Source organism: Bombina bombina, chromosome 3, assembly GCF_027579735.1.
Source record: "Bombina bombina isolate aBomBom1 chromosome 3, aBomBom1.pri, whole genome shotgun sequence".
NCBI classification, from domain to species: Eukaryota; Metazoa; Chordata; class Amphibia; order Anura; family Bombinatoridae; genus Bombina; species Bombina bombina.
This window is the reverse complement of record NC_069501.1, coordinates 1,154,432,862-1,154,450,902: the sequence shown is the minus strand read 5'-3', so window position 1 is coordinate 1,154,450,902 and position 18,041 is coordinate 1,154,432,862. Positions and strand designations below refer to the sequence as shown.

The window sequence follows — 18,041 nt, the reverse complement described above, 5'->3', positions numbered from 1 at the left end:
TTAATGATTTTGAGACATTATTATGTTATTGTCTTTCTATCATATTTGATGTATATGGATACATTAACTTGTTTTTTTCTCATTATAAGAAGGTTTATCTTTTTATGTCCGTTTCAATATATGTTGTTCTTTGTACAATCATGATTTTTCAGGTTTATTTCTTGTTCTTTATGGGCTTTTTGTTGACATTTAGGGTAATTTATGTTTATCCTCCCTGTCGGTTTTGCTCTACCTATTAATTAGGACTAGGTGACCTTTGGCTTATTGTAAGTTCGACTTTTTTGCAGCAGGGAAAGATCCAGATTTCTCTCTACTTGCCTCCTTTTTTCTGTCCTCGGCACGCCCTTCATTGTCGCTGTGCCCTCTTCCATTCCAGACCTCTCCAACTATGTAGGCTCAATTTCTCAAACGTCTTTTTTTTTTTTTCTTCGATACTCATTCTTGACAACCAAATGTGAGAATATTCTCTTTTGGCGGCTCTGTCAGGTTCTTTTGTTCTTAGGCATGTGATCTCGAGACCATTGGGAGACCTACTCCCAGCTGAGGAGTAGCATAAACCACAGATCGACTGTCTTGGGAGGGTCTGAATCACTGTAATAACCCTAGCTAGCTTAATAGCTGTGTATACAGCGAGGCTATGGCATAAGGAAACATTCTCCAGTGGCACAGACAGAGCAAACTGGTCTCAGTACCTGGACCCCCAGGTTCAATACCATGCAGGGCCCAACCAGGGGGTCACTAGCGATGTCCCCACCATGCAGTTTGCATTTAGAGTCTACATAAAAGTAGATGGTAATAAAGGGGGTCCTGGTGGACCTCATTTACATATTGGAGATTGTGTTTTCTGAGGGCAGCCCTTTAGGCTGGGTTGCTGTTTGGGGTTCTTTAAAAGCTCTGGTATTCTTTCCAAAGAACCTTCTGGAGCTGGGAACTATCTTCTATTTCTGGTAGCGTGGCTCATCAGAGCTCTGTCTGATTTTTCAGTTCCCAATCAGACTTTATAATTTCTGTGGTTTTCTTCAGTCCTCAGGAAAGATCTAGGACTGACAATGAGGGAGGTCTTGTGCATCCTTCATGTAGGGCGGATTTTGGATTGTCCTTTTTAAGCTTTTCATATCCGAGAGTGAACATCTGAATAGTGAAAGGTCAAAACAAACAAATGTTTTTTTGCAGGGCTGTGGGTCCTTCTTCCTGAAGTGTTCTCCAAGCTTTTCCTCAGGTGGGAGTTCCAGAAATAAAGTTCATGTTCTCTTTCGTCTTTGCCAGGGCCATTGCCGAATCAGGCAGTTAGGACCTTGGTGATTCTATAATCTCCAGTTTTGCCAGCCCAGGACTCGGTCTGTGAACCTAGTGCGGAGGGTCCTACTTATAGGTATCTTTCCTTCATCAATCTCTAGTTCATCCAATGCAGACTGTGTGGAGATCAACACTTAGTCCTCAGGTCTGTGTTTGAGCCGGTTGTTCCTTCCTGGAGCCTTCCTTAGTTTTTTTTGAGCCTCCCATTCTGTTAATTTTCTTTTATCTTTTTCCATTTCTTGTGGATTTAGCATTGTTAAGCCTTTTGGAGTGATCCTTCCTTTCTTATGTCTATAAGGATAAGGGTGTTCTCTGTACTAGTTAGGATTCCTTCCCAGGGTGGTTCGGACTGCAATGTTATTCAGAACATTGTTCTTCCCTTCCGCTGTTTTTATCCTTCTTTTCAGAAGGGACGTTTGCTTCTCGGTCTGGATGAGGTTCGTATATCTAGAATTCTTTTCCAGACTACCTAGGAGTTTAGACAATCTTCGCCATTGTCTGTATTTTTTCCAGTAACACGAGGATCTAGGGGTCTCAGTAACCCTTTTAACTTTGTGTCTCAGGGCTGTCTTTCGTTTGGCTTACTGGTCAGCTGGACAGCTGCCTGCTAACTGACTTACAACTCTCTTTATTAGTGAAGTGTTGTATTCCCAAACCTTTAGGGACTAAGTTTCCAGGGAACAAACCTGTAGAGCAATTTCGTTGCATGCCTTTTAATATTTTTTTTTTCAATCTTGATGTTTTGGCCTCAGCTGAGACTTCTTTTGGGAGAAAGGTGCTTCAAGTGGTGGTGCCCTCAGTTCCAGGCCGCCTGCCTTTCTTTCTCCCTCCTTGTCCATTCTGTGTCCTCTCTGACTTGGGTATTTTTTTCCCAACAGTAATGAATGGCCTCGTTGACTCTCCATCCCATTGGAAAGAAAACAAAATTTATGCTTACCTGATAAATTATTTTCTTTCTTGGCATGGAGAGTCCACGACCTGCCCTTTAATATGGTTTAAGGCGGGGTTTATTTTTAATCTTCAGGCACTTTTATACCCCTTGTGTTCCTCTTTCTCTTTCCATTTTCCCTCAGCTGAATGACTGGAGATTATGGGAAGTGGGAGGGATACTTATGCATTGCTGGGGTGTCTTTGCCTCTTCCTGGTGGCCAGGAGCTGAATTCCCAACTGTAATAAATGGCCTTGTGGACTCTCCATGCCAGGAAAGAAAATAATTTATCAGGTAAGCATAAATTTTGTTTTTTATGTTGATATTTATATCCCTTTAAATAGGTTAGTTAGCTAACAAATTATAGCATGTCATTTTTGTATCAGACTGTCCCTTCACATTGCCTAGTGTTTCTGCTTACGTTTCTGTACTTTTAACCACAAACAGAGTCTGGATCTGTAGATCAGATGTTTGAAACTCAATTTACAAAATGACAAAATAGGGCACTTCAAGAATGTAAGATAATTGTTTTGTTATATTGCTCAGGGACACCTGAGTTACAACCAGAATTTACACAACTTTTGGGGCAAAATATGATTACTTTAAAATTAGATAATATTAGGGTTTAAGGGACATACTGTAGTGCTTTATTTTCTGTCCTCCATTTGAAAGGACATTATTTAAACATGCTGATTGATTTTTTTTTCTGTCTAGAAGGCTGTTTACATTTAGAATTAAACTAATACAGCAGTATCTGTTCTTTCTTCCTAGGAATATTCATACCTTTCAGCCAGAAGTACATATTAGCCCATAGAAATTAGCAGGAAGTACATATCAGCCAATGGAAATTAGCAGGAAGTACATATCAGCCAATGGAAATTAACAGGAAGTACATATCAGCCAATGGAAATTAACAGGAAGTACATATCAGCCAATGGAAATTAGCAGGAAGTACATATCAGCCAATGGAAATTAACAGGAAGTACATATCAGCCAATGGAAATTAGCAGGAAGTACATATCAGCCAATGGAAATTAGCAGAAGCTACCTATTAGTCAAAGCACATCAGTAGAAATAACTTGTATTAGTTTCAATCTAAAGTTAAGGGACATTCCGGTTAAAATGTAAATGCACATAGATTAATTACTTCTTTGAATAGAAACATATTTGCTATATACAGTTACATGCATTGGCAAAAGGCTTCTAGTAAAAGTTATCACTGTTTTAGTATTAACATTTTTCTCTGCATGTGCTTGTGAAGCATAGCTATATATTCTCAGTGCACCAGCATTTTCCATATTGCAGCTGCTCAGAGCACCAGTGGGGCTCTCTGAGCAAGTGCTGTGTTTAAAATGCTGGTGCACACTTAAATACACTTCTGAAACAGCTATAGCTTTTATTAGAATCATTCTTGCTAATACATGTATATTGCAAAAATGCTTTAATTTAAAACTGAAATGCACCCATGTGGATTCCAATTTTGGCTGGGATGTCCCTTTAAACCTCTATGTGGTTTTAGGAAGAAAAAAAAAAATCACTTTTTAAAATGCTATTCTCTCTTATGCCTGATAGAAAATGTTTGCGTACAATATCCCTTTAAACATTTTCGCTTTAATTTACCTTTCTTTTTTTCCCTGTTCAGGTTGGCAGTGTCACTCCAAGCTTGCCTTTTGCAGATTGTGGGATATAGAAACTTGACTGCCGAGGTTGAAAGGCTGCGTCGGGAAGGATATGATTCAGAGAACCCTCAGCATGAAGAAATGCTCTTAAAGGTCAGGAACATGGACTTTTGGTTAAATTATGAATAAATATGGTTTAAAGGGACACTAAACCCAAATTTTTTCTTTAATGATTCAGACAGCGCATGCAATTTTAAGCAACTTTCTAATTTACTCCTAATATCAGTTTTTCTTCATTCTCTTGCTATCCTTATTTAAAAAGCAGGAATATAAAGCTTAGGGGCCAGCCCATTTTTGGTTTAGAACCTGGGTTATGCTTTCTTATTGGTGGCTAAATGTAGCTACCAATAAGCAAGCACTATCCAGGGTGCTGAACCTAAAATGCTTTTTAAATAAAGATAGCAAGAAAAAGAAGAAAATTTGATAATAGGAGTAAATTAGAAAGTTGCTTAAAATTGCATGCTCTATCTGAATCATGAAACTAAAAATGTGGGTTTAGTATCCCTTTAAGTTATTTTTGATAGGACTTTAAAATATCTTAATTTAATTTGATCATATAATCATATGTTAAGATCGCAGCGAGAAAAAGAAAAATTAACACTTCTATATTCTAACCAACACCCAAAATAAAATTATAATGTATCAACATATTAGAAAATAGATGTCCTCAGACTAATGTATTAGAATTAGTTCCTGGGGTCATTCAGTTCAGTTGAACTTTAGCAACAATATTTATTAACAGAAATGCATTAACCCCTTTAAGTTGTTTTTATATATGAGAATATAAACATCACTTACAAATGGATGCATTTTCTTATCTAAAGCTCTGGAAACTGCTGAAGCCTGACATTCCTTTGGACTCTCGCATTTCTAAGCAGTGGTGCGAAATTGGATTCCAAGGTGATGATCCAAAAACAGATTTTAGAGGAATGGGTCTTCTCGGACTATACAATTTGGTGTAAGTAACTAAAGGAATTGCAGAACAGAAAATACTTGTCAGCTGTGATTATCTGAGTGTAACAGCATCAATCTAGACAAGTATTCTTTTTTACAATGCTCAAACTCACTGATATAAATGTTTTATTATGAATGAGAACAATTACAATATTTGTCTGATAGTTTTATCTCTGTTTAGTTACTTTGCAGAACGTGATACATCATCTGCTCTTCAAATACTTTCTGATTCACTTCAGCCAAAGAACAGGTAAATGTCTGAAATATCCACACTTCAATTTTATTTAAAAAAAATAATATCATTTGAATAATTTGTGGCTCTTGGAGAATGACTTCAGCTTTTAATGAAAAAATGGTTTGAATAGATTTTATTCTTGTTTGACCCTTAAAATAATCTAATAAATATCTATTTTTATGAATATATTACCTGCTTAGAACCTATACTTTCTCGTAATAAAATTTGTCTCATTATAGTTTTTTCCCCCAGCTTTGCCATTATTTTATTATTGCTCTCTTGCTTTCATATTGCTAAACACATAGATAAATCAGCTTCAGAGCAGCAATGTACTACTAGCTGAACATATCTGGTGACTTTGGGCCCAATGATCAAAGGTTCGCCACCATAAACGTGAAAAAAACAGGTTTAGGGTTCCATTTATTAAAGGCCGGGCGGACAAGGTTCACAGTCTTGAACCTTATGTGCTCAGCCCCGCAGTGAGCGGGCTGCACTTTGCTGCTGATTGTGCAGTGCCGCCGCTAATCGCACACAAGAGGGGGCTGTCAATCATCTTGATCAGATCGGATTGAGATGATTGCAATCCACCACCTAAAGTTTTGCAGATAGGTTAAGTAGCACCGATATTAAATCCACTTCTACTTAAATAACATTTCAGGCTCGCTCTGAGCTGTTTGTTAAATAGAGCCTCGCAGGGACAGTCTGTGCAATTATCAAAGAAAATGGGCTGTCCCTGCGAGTGGCGCGATGTCTACCATAGAAATAATGAGAGCTCTCTGCTAAGTAAAAGTTGCAATGGAGGATGAAGTATACAGGGAGAACCTGGCGTATGTATAAACTTGAATTTTACAAATCAATATATGCTGTTTTCAGTGCTCTGTACCGTAAATCCGCTGTTATTTTCATATGCATAGGTTTTTCTTTTAGAGTAATTAGTGTTTTGAGTATTTTGATACAGTTTGTGACCTTTTAACTGTCAAGAAAAAACAGTAAGATCTGACTGTAGTGCGAAAATGTTTAGATAATTATGCTGGGATTTGAGAGACTATTTCATATACGCCCATGTTCATTCCATTTTAACAAAAAGCAACAATTAGGCTTTGTATTTTGTACTAGTAAGCACAAATTTATGTGTTTTTTACACATCCAGTGTGCTTACATTACAATTTACGCTGTGCATATTTCATAAAATGTATTGCTGTGTGATTTACATACAAATGTTACGATTTTTAATGCACCATAACAATACAAATTGTTCCGTGTATTGTTTTGTGGCTGGTTCAATTATTATGTTTTTATGATGTTTAAATAATGAATTTCATTGTGCATTTTTGTAATATATGCCTCTCCTCCCAATACGAAAATATAGTGTATGCCCCTTAGCGAGACGCTCTGTTTTCAGGGTGAAAAGTGGCTTGAGATCACTCTACCAGGGAAAATAGAAGTACTGGTAAAAATTTGTAAATAATCTTGCCAGCCCAGAAACCTTTGGATCATCGGGCCCTTAAAGGGACATTATACACCCAAAAAATATGAGCTATTTAAATAAAGCATTCAAAGAAGATAACGTTTGTAATTGACATGTATTAGCAATTTTGCTGCTAAAGCTCCTAAAAATGATGATAACGTGTGCAGTGCTCTCATTACATATGAATACATCCGTAATACACACTAGGCTACAGAGCAAAGCTTTTTACCTCCCTCCCTAGCTAGTGTCCTTACAGCCAGCTCCCATGCTGGAGCTGTCTGTGTAATTGCTCTTTATCTCCAGCATCTCCCTAAGCAGGTTGTCTGCTCTCACTAGGGGGGAGCTCGGCTGCACCACCATCAATCAGGGGAAGCACTAGGTGTACCGGGTGTTTTACAATTTGTGCCTGAATCATAATAATGTGTCTTTGCCTCTCGTGTCCCGTCTTTGATGTATTTGATGACACATTGATCCCCACAGGGAAATCTCCTTGAGACTGAATATAAAATAGTGGACACAACAAACTTGTTTTAAACCCCGTACCCCTTATAAAGATTTCCTACTGCACTTAGCCAATGCCACTGCGGTTAAAGTAAATAAGGGGTATCTGGAATCTCCTTTTCTCCCTGGATTAGTATTCCTCTTGATTACAGTAGTAGGCACATTACCACCACCGCTAATAAACACACCATGATCCAAGCCTTCAGCTGACATCTAAGGAATCAGGCACGTGTTACCATTCTGCTCCACCTGCATTATATAAATATACAAAGTGCAAAGTAGAAGCGCCGTCTTCATAAGAAGAGTGGCTATATAAATGTATTATATATGCAAGTGTAACTTTATATAAAACATGCATACAGTACCTGGCAATATGTCTGACCATGTGCAGTTACATGATGCGCAAATTATATCAGTTATATTCAATTATAAGCAAGAGCACGTGCTTGAGAAACTTTATAAACAAAAAGTTATACACAAATCAACAGAAGGTGCAAAATCAAAAAATTTAAAAAATTAAACAATAGAGAAATAAATCATAAAGGCTCCACTGTGTGTGCTATCGTGCACAGTGTGCTAGAAATAATGAGTGGTTTGTGGAATAAATGTGACTAATCTAGAAGTCAAAACATTATAGCTACTTGTATATAAAAAAGTAACGTATATATAAAAAGGAAAGAGAAAGAGTGCCTTAAGGCTACTTTGTAGCAATGTGAAAAATGCAACACTGTCTTTTGTAGATCACTGCATGTGCTAACAAACATATAATGTTATAAGAAATATAATGTTATAAGAAATAATGTTATAAGAAATATAATGTTATAGGAAATATAATGTTATAAGAAATATAATGTTATAAGAAATAATGTTATAAGAAATATAATGTTATAAGAAATATAATGTTATAGGAAATATAATGTTATAAGAAATATAATGTTATAAGAAATAATGTTATAAGAAATATAATGTTATAAGAAATATAATGTTATAAGAAATATAATGTTATAAGAAATATAATGTTATAAGAAATATAATGTTATAGGAAATATAATGTTATAGGAAATATAATGTTATAGGAAATATAATGTTATAGGAAATATAATGTTATAAGAAATATAATGTTATAAGAAATATAATGTTATAGGAAATAGTGGCTAATAAGAGCTGAGATAAGAATAGAAAGTCGAAAAAATAATAAGGCGCGATGTCTAAAAGAGTGTAATGTCTCTTGATCTAATATTGAATAATTGAGAATATCAGTCTTGGCAGATATCTGATAAACATACAACTAGTTATACAATAGTTTACTCTTAACCCTTTATTGGATAAAATGCAGAATGAGTATGATATATCTCATATGTCTCATATACAGGGAGTGCAGAATTATTAGGCAAGTTGTATTTTTGAGGATTAATTTTATTATTGAACAACAACCATGTTCTCAATGAACCCAAAAAACTCATTAATATCAAAGCTGAATAGTTTTGGAAGTAGTTTTTAGTTTGTTTTTAGTTATAGCTATTTTAGGGGGATATCTGTGTGTGCAGGTGACTATTACTGTGCATAATTATTAGGCAACTTAACAAAAAACAAATATATACCCATTTCAATTATTTATTTTTACCAGTGAAACCAATATATCATCTCAACATTCACAAATATACATTTCTGACATTCAAAAACAAAACAAAAACAAATCAGTGACCAATATAGCCACCTTTCTTTGCAAGGACACTCAAAAGCCTGCCATCCATGGATTCTGTCAGTGTTTTGATCTGTTCACCATCAACATTGCGTGCAGCAGCAACCACAGCCTCCCAGACACTGTTCAGAGAGGTGTACTGTTTTCCCTCCTTGTAAATCTCACATTTGATGATGGACCACAGGTTCTCAATGGGGTTCAGATCAGGTGAACAAGGAGGCCATGTCATTAGATTTTCTTCTTTTATACCCTTTCTTGCCAGCCACGCTGTGGAGTACTTGGACGCGTGTGATGGAGCATTGTCCTGCATGAAAATCATGTTTTTCTTGAAGGATGCATACTTCTTCCTGTACCACTGCTTGAAGAAGGTGTCTTCCAGAAACTGGCAGTAGGACTGGGAGTTGAGCTTGACTCCATCCTCAACCCGAAAAGGCCCCACAAGCTCATCTTTGATGATACCAGCCCAAACCAGTACTCCACCTCCACCTTGCTGGCGTCTGAGTCGGACTGGAGCTCTCTGCCCTTTACCAATCCAGCCACGGGCCCATCCATCTGGCCCATCAAGACTCACTCTCATTTCATCAGTCCATAAAACCTTAGAAAAATCAGTCTTGAGATATTTCTTGGCCCAGTCTTGACGTTTCAGCTTGTGTGTCATGTTCAGTGGTGGTCGTCTTTCAGCCTTTCTTACCTTGGCCATGTCTCTGAGTATTGCACACCTTGTGCTTTTGGGCACTCCAGTGATGTTGCAGCTCTGAAATATGGCCAAACTGGTGGCAGGTGGCATCTTGGCAGCTGCACGCTTGACTTTTCTCAGTTCATGGGCAGTTATTTTGCGCCTTGGTTTTTCCACACGCTTCTTGCGACCCTGTTGACTATTTTAAATGAAACGCTTGATTGTTCGATGATCACGCTTCAGAAGCTTTGCAATTTTAAGAGTGCTGCATCCCTCTGCAAGATATCTCACTATTTTTGACTTTTCTGAGCCTGTCAAGTCCTTCTTTTGACCCATTTTGCCAAAGGAAAGGAAGTTGCCTAATAATTATGCACACCTGATATAGGGTGTTGATGTCATTAGACCACACCCCTTCTCATTACAGAGATGCACATCACCTAATATGCTAAATTGGTAGTAAGCTTTCGAGCCTATACAGCTTGGAGTAAGACAACATGTATAAAGAGGATGATGTGGTCAAAATACTCATTTGCCTAATAATTCTGCACTCCCTGTAAACATATTGATGTAGTAGAACGTATTAGAATGTAATAGCGTACAGTAATATAACAGAGCATATAAAAATGTGATAACATATGAGTGTATTATAACATGTATTAAACATAGTAATTGTGGCAGTAATAAAAATGACTCAGAGCGTAAAAAATGAAAAAAATGTATTATAAAAATGCAAATGCAACAATAAAAAATATAAAGAGAACGAAAAGTTCTGAACAAATCAAAATGCTGAAGAATGATCTGTAGTAGAGAATCAAGGGTAATTTGGATCCGGAGTCTTAAAAGGAAACAGTCTTGATAAAGGCCCCTCCAGGCCGAAACGCGTAGACAGACCCCCATTCAACATACCAGCCTGACATACGGTGAGCACATTTCCATTTACCAGACTTCTGGTTGTATTTCTTGTTTCCTTTTAGGTCTCCGGATCCAAATTACCCTTAATTCTCTACTATAGATCAGCCTTCAGCATTTGGATTTGTTCAGAACTTTTTGTTCTCTCCATTTGGCATTTTTATATTTTTTATTGTTGCGTTTGCATTTTTATATTTTTTATTGTTGCATTTGCATTTTTATAACACATATTTTTTTTTTTTTTACACTCTGAGTCGTTTTTATTACTGCAGCAATTACTATGTTTAATACATGTTATAATACACTCATATGTTATCACATTTTTATATGCTCTGTTATATTACTGTACGCTATTACATTCTTATACGTTCTACCACATCAATATGTTTATATGAGACATATGAGATATATCATACTCATTCTGCATTTTATCCAATAAAGGGTTAAGAGTAAACTATTGTATTACTAGTTGTATGTTTATCAGATATCTGCCAAGACTGATATTCATAATTATTCAATATTAGATCAAGAGACATTACACTCTTTTAGACATCGCGCCTTATTATTTTTTCGACTTTCTATTCTCATCTCAGCTCTTATTAGCCACTATTTCCTATAACATTATTTCTTATAACATTATCACCTAGATTACGAGTTTAGCGTTAGAGGCTATGCAGTACTAACGAGCAGTTTTATCTCACTGCTCACTTACCTACAGCGCTGGTATTAGGAGTTTTCAGAAACCCGTCGTTAAAAGACAAGAAGTGAGCGATGAGCAAAATTTTGCTCATTACCGCACTCCAATACCAGCGCGGCTTAAGTCAGCGGTGAGCTGGTTTAACGTGCTCATGCACGATTTCCCCATAGGAATCAACGGGGAGAGCCGGCTGAAAAAAAAGCTTAACACCTGCAAAAAAGCAGCGTAAAACTCCTTTAACGCAGCCCCATTGATTCCTATTGGGAAATAAAATGTATGTCTACACCTAACACCCTAACATAAAACCCGAGTCTAAACACCCCTAATCTTACACTTATTAACCCCTAATCTGCCGCCCCCGACATCGCTGACACCTACATTATATTATTAACCCCTAATCTGCCGCTCCGGACACTGCCACCACCTACATTATACTTATACACCCCTAATCTGCTGCCCCCAACATCGCCGACACCTACATTATATTTATAACAACTAATCTGCCGCCCCCAATGTCGCCGCCACCTACCTACACTTATTAACCCCTAATCTGCTGCCCCCAACGTCGCCGCCACTATAATAAACATATTAACCCCTAAACCGCCGCACTCCCGCCTCGCAAATATTAGTTAAATATTATTAACCCCTAATCTGCTGGCCCTAACATGGCTGCCACCTACCTACATTTATTAACTCCTAATCTGCCGCCCCCAACGTCGCCGCCACTATACTAAATGTATTAACCCCTAAACCTAAGTCTAACCCTAACACCCCCTAACTTAAATATAATTAAAAGAAATCTAACTAAAAATTCCTATTATTAGCTAAATTATTCCTATTTATAACTAAATACTTACCTGTAAAATAAACCCTAAGATAGCTACAATATAACTAATAGTTACATTGTATCTAAATAGTTATTAACTATTTAATAACTACCTAGCTAAAATAAATACAAAAGTACCTGTAATAACACCTAACCTAAGTTAGGGTTAGAGTTAGACTTAGATTTAGGGATTAATAACTTTAATATAGTGGCGGCGACGTTGGGGGCGGCAGATTAGGGGTTAATAAATGTAGGTAGGTGGCGGTGATGTTAGGGACGGCAGATTAGGGGTTAAAAATATTTAACTAGTGTTTGCGATGCGGGAGTGCGGCGGTTTAGGGGTTAATATATTATAGTGGCAGCGATGTCCGGTTCGGCAGATTAGGGGTTAAAAATTTTCTTTTAGTGTTTGCGATGTGGGAGGGCCTCGGTTTAGGGGTTAATATGTAGATTATGGGTGTTAGTGTACTTTTTCGCACTTTAGTTAAGAGGTTTATGATACGGCTTTGTAGTGTAAAACTCTTAACTACTGACTTTAAAATGCGGTAACAGTCTTGACAGGAGAGTGTCTACCGCTCACTTTTTGGAAGACTCTTAATACCGGCGCTATGCAAGTCTCATTGAAAAAAGAGGATTTACGCAATTTACGTAAGTGGATTTGCGGTATTGCCAAGTCTGGCCAAAAAAGTGAGCGGTACACCTGTACCTGCAAGACTTGTAATACCAGTGGGCGTTAAAAAGCAGCGTTAGGACCGGCTAACGCTGCTTTTTAAGCCTAACACACAACTCGTAATCTAGCCGTTAATTTCTTATAACATTATATGTTTGTTAGCACATGCAGTGATCTACAAAAGACAGTGTTGCATTTTTCACATTGCTACAAAGTAGCCTTAAGGCACTCTTTCTCTTTCCTTTTTATATATACGTTACTTTTTTATATACAAGTAGCTATAATGTTTTGACTTCTAGATTAGTCACATTTATTCCACAAACCACTCATTATTTCTAGCACACACATTTTTCAATTATAATGGCCCTTTAAAACTGATCAACAAAACTTCTGATCCAAAGAAGGGGAATCCCTTGAAAACTTGTCCTTTTGCTATAGAATTTAGCCCAGTAAAAAGATGCTACTATTACATCACGTGAAGATACTATAATATCATCCGAAAACTAACATTGTTACTCTTAAAGTAAAATGATCATATCAAAATTGATTTCCCCATATTTAGTAAATGTCCCAGCCTATCTAAGGCCTTATTTCTATATTAACTTTAATGACTGAATCTTGAAATTGCAAAGCAAAAAAAATAAATTATAGACTGGTTACCAACCATACTGTACACTGGTATAGTTCAATTGATCAGTTGTTCTCATCTGTGGTAAACCGGGGTCGACTGGCACTTTTCAGTTAAACCAGTTCATGTCCCACTGCATGGACTTGCTTATTATATTTTTCTTAAAGGGACACTGAACACAATTTTTTTTCTTTCGTGATTCAGATAGAGCAAGCAATTTTAAGCAACTTTCTAATTTACTTCTATTATCAAATTTTCTTCATTCTTTTGGTATCTTTATTTGAAAATCAAGAATGTAAGTTTAGATGCCGGCCCATTTTTGGTGAACAACCTGGGTTGTTCTTGCTGATTGGTGGATTAATTTAACTGACCAATAAACAAGTGCTGTCCAGTGGTCTGAATTAGAAAATAGCTTAGATGCCTTCTTTTTCAAATAAAGATAGCAAGAGAACAAAGAAAAATTGATAATAGGAGTAAATTAGAAAGTTGCTTAAAATTGCATGCTCTATCGGAATCACGAAAGAAAAAAAATTTGGGTTCAGTGTCCTTTTAATGTTTTATGTATTGTTTGATGTTCTATAGATTATTTTGTGTATAAAAACTATTATTTATTCTGAAAGATTACTATATTTATTTTCTCCACAATCCATTTAATTTGTTTTATTTTAATTTTTTTCCTTTTGTGTGTTTTATTTTGTTTTATTCTTTGTTTTGTTTTTCTTCTTTTTATTATTTAAGGGAAGTCAGTAAGGAAGATTGCAGGTATCTTTTTTTTTAATATTTTTAAGTCATATTTTTGTTTTGTTGTACAAAGAGTGATGTTTGCGTGAGACACCTCTTAAACAAATTATGTAGAAATGGTTTCTACCTCATTGCTATTCATTGGATGCTTTAAAGGACCACTGAATACAGTAGAATTTCATAATTAATAAGTGCTTAATGAAAAGACAATTCAATAACACTCACAACATCACAAGATGTTTCCCCCCATTTTGCCGGCCCCCTGTATCATGTGACAGCCAACTGCCAATCACAGACTAGTATACATATACCCTGTGAACTTGTGCACATTCTCAGTAGGAGATGTGTATATAAAAACAATGTGCAAAATGTAATAATAAAAATAAATTGGAAAGGCTCTTAAAACTGTATGCTCTATCTGAATCATGAAAGTTTAATTTTGACTTTTGTCCCTTTAATAAACCGTTCACTGTATTTTTAAAGGCTAAAGTAATTTCCTCTCAGAAAACATATTTGTTCAATTTGAAAGCAATGAACTCTCTTCTGTCATTGGTGCTTTTTAAAAGGCTCCTTTATATTGTCACAGCGACACCAGATGCCCAATAAAAATTGTTAAGTGTCACAGTCAAATATCAGAACAAGTGCAGATTTCCAAAAAGCACTGAGAGGGACACTGATTTATGACGATAATCCAGTGCCACAGTTGTTGTCACTTGTTATTTTAGTATCTTATTGTGAAAATGATGTGATCAGGATTTTAGCATTTTGAGTTGTCATTTATAAAAATCCAATTTGACAATGAGAAAGCCCAATGGTGACACAGAACTTATTACAATAACTTATCACAATAAAATACTAAGATTCAGTTTTGAATTACGTGAATTTCAACTCAAATGTTAGATTAAATTATGACCATTTTAAATGGTGTTACTTCCCGTCATTTTAAAATCTGAACTCATTTTTATATCCTCTCTAAGGGGCTGATTTACCCCTGTTTCCACGTGACTTTAGGCTCGCTGGAAACAGCAGATATGAAGCAGTGGTTCCATAACCTGTCCACCTGCTCTGAGGCCGCGGACAGAAATCAACCCGATTGAATACGATCGGGTTGATTGACACCCCCTGCTAGCGGCCAAGAACTGCTGGTGCAATGATAAATGCTTACAGTGTATGCTGTTGGCATTTATCAATGTTCAGCGGACATGATACGCTACATCGTATCATGTCCGCTCGCACTATGATATATCTACCCATAAGGGGCCTATTTATCAAGCTCCGTATGGAGCTTGTGGGCCCGTGTTTTCTGCTAGTCGCCCGTGTTTTCTGCTAGTGGCCGATTGGCCGCGAATCTGCAGGGGGCGGCGTTGCAACAGCAGTTCTCAAGAGCTACTGGTGCAATGCTGAATGCGGAGAGCGTATTGCTCTCCGCATTCAGCGAGGTCTGTCAGACATGATCCTATATATATATATATATATATATAGGAATGTATATTTAAAAATATGTATAACAGTTTCTTCTATCTGAAGAACATTAGCATGTATAATCATTACAGTATAAACACACTAAAATACATTATTAAATAGTAATATTGATTAAAAATTATTTTTATTGGTTTGAGGTATTTAAGTGGAAAGGGCTCCATTTTGTATGTGTGTGTATATATGTGTGTGTGTGTGTGTATATATATATATATATATAAGTATGTGTGTGTGTATATATATATATGTATATGTATATATGTATATGTGTATATATGTATGTATCTACATATATATATATATATATATATATATATATATATATATACATAGACATACACATATTTAGATATGTGTATATATATATATTATAGCCCTTTGCTGTCAAACATTGTGTCATATACCTTTGAACCCTCATAACTTTTTTATTAATATTTATATGCATCATTTTTAATGCATAGTGTATATATGAGTGTACATGTATTTTTATTGTATTTATGTTGTTGTGTTTAGTGCAACTTTAATTTTGAGGTCTTCAGTCACGCTAACCTGGCGAGCGGTGGCGTTTGTGGCTACTTGTAAGATGATTGCAATTTAGCGCAGGCGCAATATTTCTATATCGCTTGCACTAACGTTAGTGCCAAAAATGTAAAACAGTAAATATGTGTTTGTATCTTCCTTGTAGTTTGTAGCATTGTTGTGAGATGATTGATAAAATAAGAAGCCTTGGTTCTTGTCTAACTTAGTAGTAAATAGGAACAATGGTCGACCATGTAAATTAACTGCACAACATTGCCATAAGTAAATGACTATTGCTATATGGTATAACGCCTACTGCAGAAATATATTTTACTTAGCAACTAATAGAAAAATCAAAAACCAAGTACAAATAAACCCAACTCATTTATACACAAAATATAATTCTATGTTCCGTCAGTATTGTTGAAGCAGTAAATAGACTTTAAATAATGTTCCACTCTATTTATCACAATAAGATTGTTTTTGAGTCAACACTCTGATATCACTATAAAATGGATTAACCTAAAGTTAGATCTTATTTGAGCTTTAGACATCTCTACCAAAAATGATAGCTGCATATTTTGTAGCAATTGCGTTTGTACAACGATTAGTTTGCTACTAGTTAGTGACTGTAAGCTATATGTGTTTCCATCAATAGAAGCCATTCCTAATGGCCGATCGCTGTTACCAGCCAGGTAATTAGCTTCTAATTCCAGCTTATAAAATCCTGGTATTTCTGTCTTTTATAATATTCCATTAAAAAAGGTTCAACCACAGACCAGCAATCTAGAAATAGGGATAAATAAAGAATGAATCAAATATATGCAAAGCACTGGTGTAACAAACTGTTCAAAATAAATCAAATATATGTTGTCATAGAACCTGCCCTTTTAATACACTTACAATTTGTTTTATATTTCTAGCAAATTCAGCAAAACAGAATGGGAGATGAAAAAGTTTGACAAAGCAATTGGGTATGTAACCTATTATCTCAATGCTCTTGTTTTATTTTGTTGTCTATTACTGTCATTATTATTGTTATTGGAATTATGTTGTTAAAGGGGCATAGAAGGGATGCATAACATTTAATGTACCAGTCTGTTTAGTATAGTTTTATGATACCATTAAAAAGAATATTCAGGAAGTTTTCTTCATTGCAAAATAAAAACCATACCTGATTTCCCAGCTTTGACCCATTAAATCACTCTGGCATTTTTTTTAAAACAATACAGCCAAAAAGAGACTTTATCTTCCGAGTCACGCAACTTAAAGGGAAGGTGTTTCTAATTGGTTGTTGCAACAGCGAAGAGATTAAAGGGATATGAAACCCTAGCATTTTCTTTTGTGATTCAGACAGAGCATACACTTTTACAACAGTTTCCCATTTACTTATATTATCAAATGTGCTTTGTTCCCATGGCATTCTTTGTTGAAGAGATACCTAGATAGGTCTCTAGAGCAGTGATTTTTAACCTTTTTTTTGCCGTTGCACACTTTTTTACAAATTTAAAAAAAAATCACACATTGTAGCCTAATACAGCATATATATATATACACACAAACACACACATACTGTATGTATTGTGCTGTTATGCCATGCCTCCTACAAACTACCCCTGCACTGGGAGTAAAAAACAAGCAAAGTTTAAAAAATATGTCACACTGTTGTCAGTCTGACCTGAGGATCTCTCACGGCACACTAGTGTGCCACTGCACACTGGTTGAAAAACACTGCTCTAGAGCACTACTCTAGGAAATAGTGCTTCCATCTAGTGCTCTTTCAAATAGCTAACATTCTTGCAAAACCAGCTGCTCTATAGTTCTCCAGACATGTGCACACCCCTGAGCTTACATCCCTGCTTTCTTTTCAACAAAAGATACAAAGAGCACAAACAATATTTGATAATAGAAGTAAATTAGAAAGTTATTTAAAACGGCATTCTCTATCTGAATCATGAAAGGAAAAAAAAACATGTTTTCCCGCTCCCGCTCGAATGTTAACTCCGCTAGAAGAAAGCTTTTTGTGCACGTCGAGTTGCCCTTGTATTATGAATTGAAAGTAAACTGTTTTCACTCACATGCTAAACCAACGAGCGTTAAAAGCTGAACTTAAGAATATCGCGCATGCAATAA

General features: G+C 36.0%; 2 protein-coding genes across 2 annotated transcripts in view; one reads left to right on the top strand and one right to left on the bottom strand.

Moving 5' to 3' along the window:
- ALKBH8 (alkB homolog 8, tRNA methyltransferase) overlaps window positions 1-4,825 on the bottom strand; it is a 532,982-nt gene extending 528,157 nt beyond the window's left edge. The window contains exon 1 of the mRNA XM_053708559.1: window positions 4,702-4,825. Within this exon, the coding sequence (XP_053564534.1) occupies window positions 4,702-4,713 (12 nt within the window). The 5' untranslated portion in view covers window positions 4,714-4,825. The remainder of the gene's footprint in view (window positions 1-4,701) is intronic.
- Window positions 1-18,041, top strand: part of ELMOD1 (ELMO domain containing 1) — a 249,110-nt gene that overhangs the window by 213,116 nt on the left and 17,953 nt on the right. The window contains exons 6-9 of the mRNA XM_053708562.1: window positions 3,867-3,996; window positions 4,728-4,861; window positions 5,039-5,107; window positions 16,832-16,882. Of these exons, the coding sequence (XP_053564537.1) occupies window positions 3,867-3,996; window positions 4,728-4,861; window positions 5,039-5,107; window positions 16,832-16,882 (384 nt within the window). The remainder of the gene's footprint in view (window positions 1-3,866; window positions 3,997-4,727; window positions 4,862-5,038; window positions 5,108-16,831; window positions 16,883-18,041) is intronic.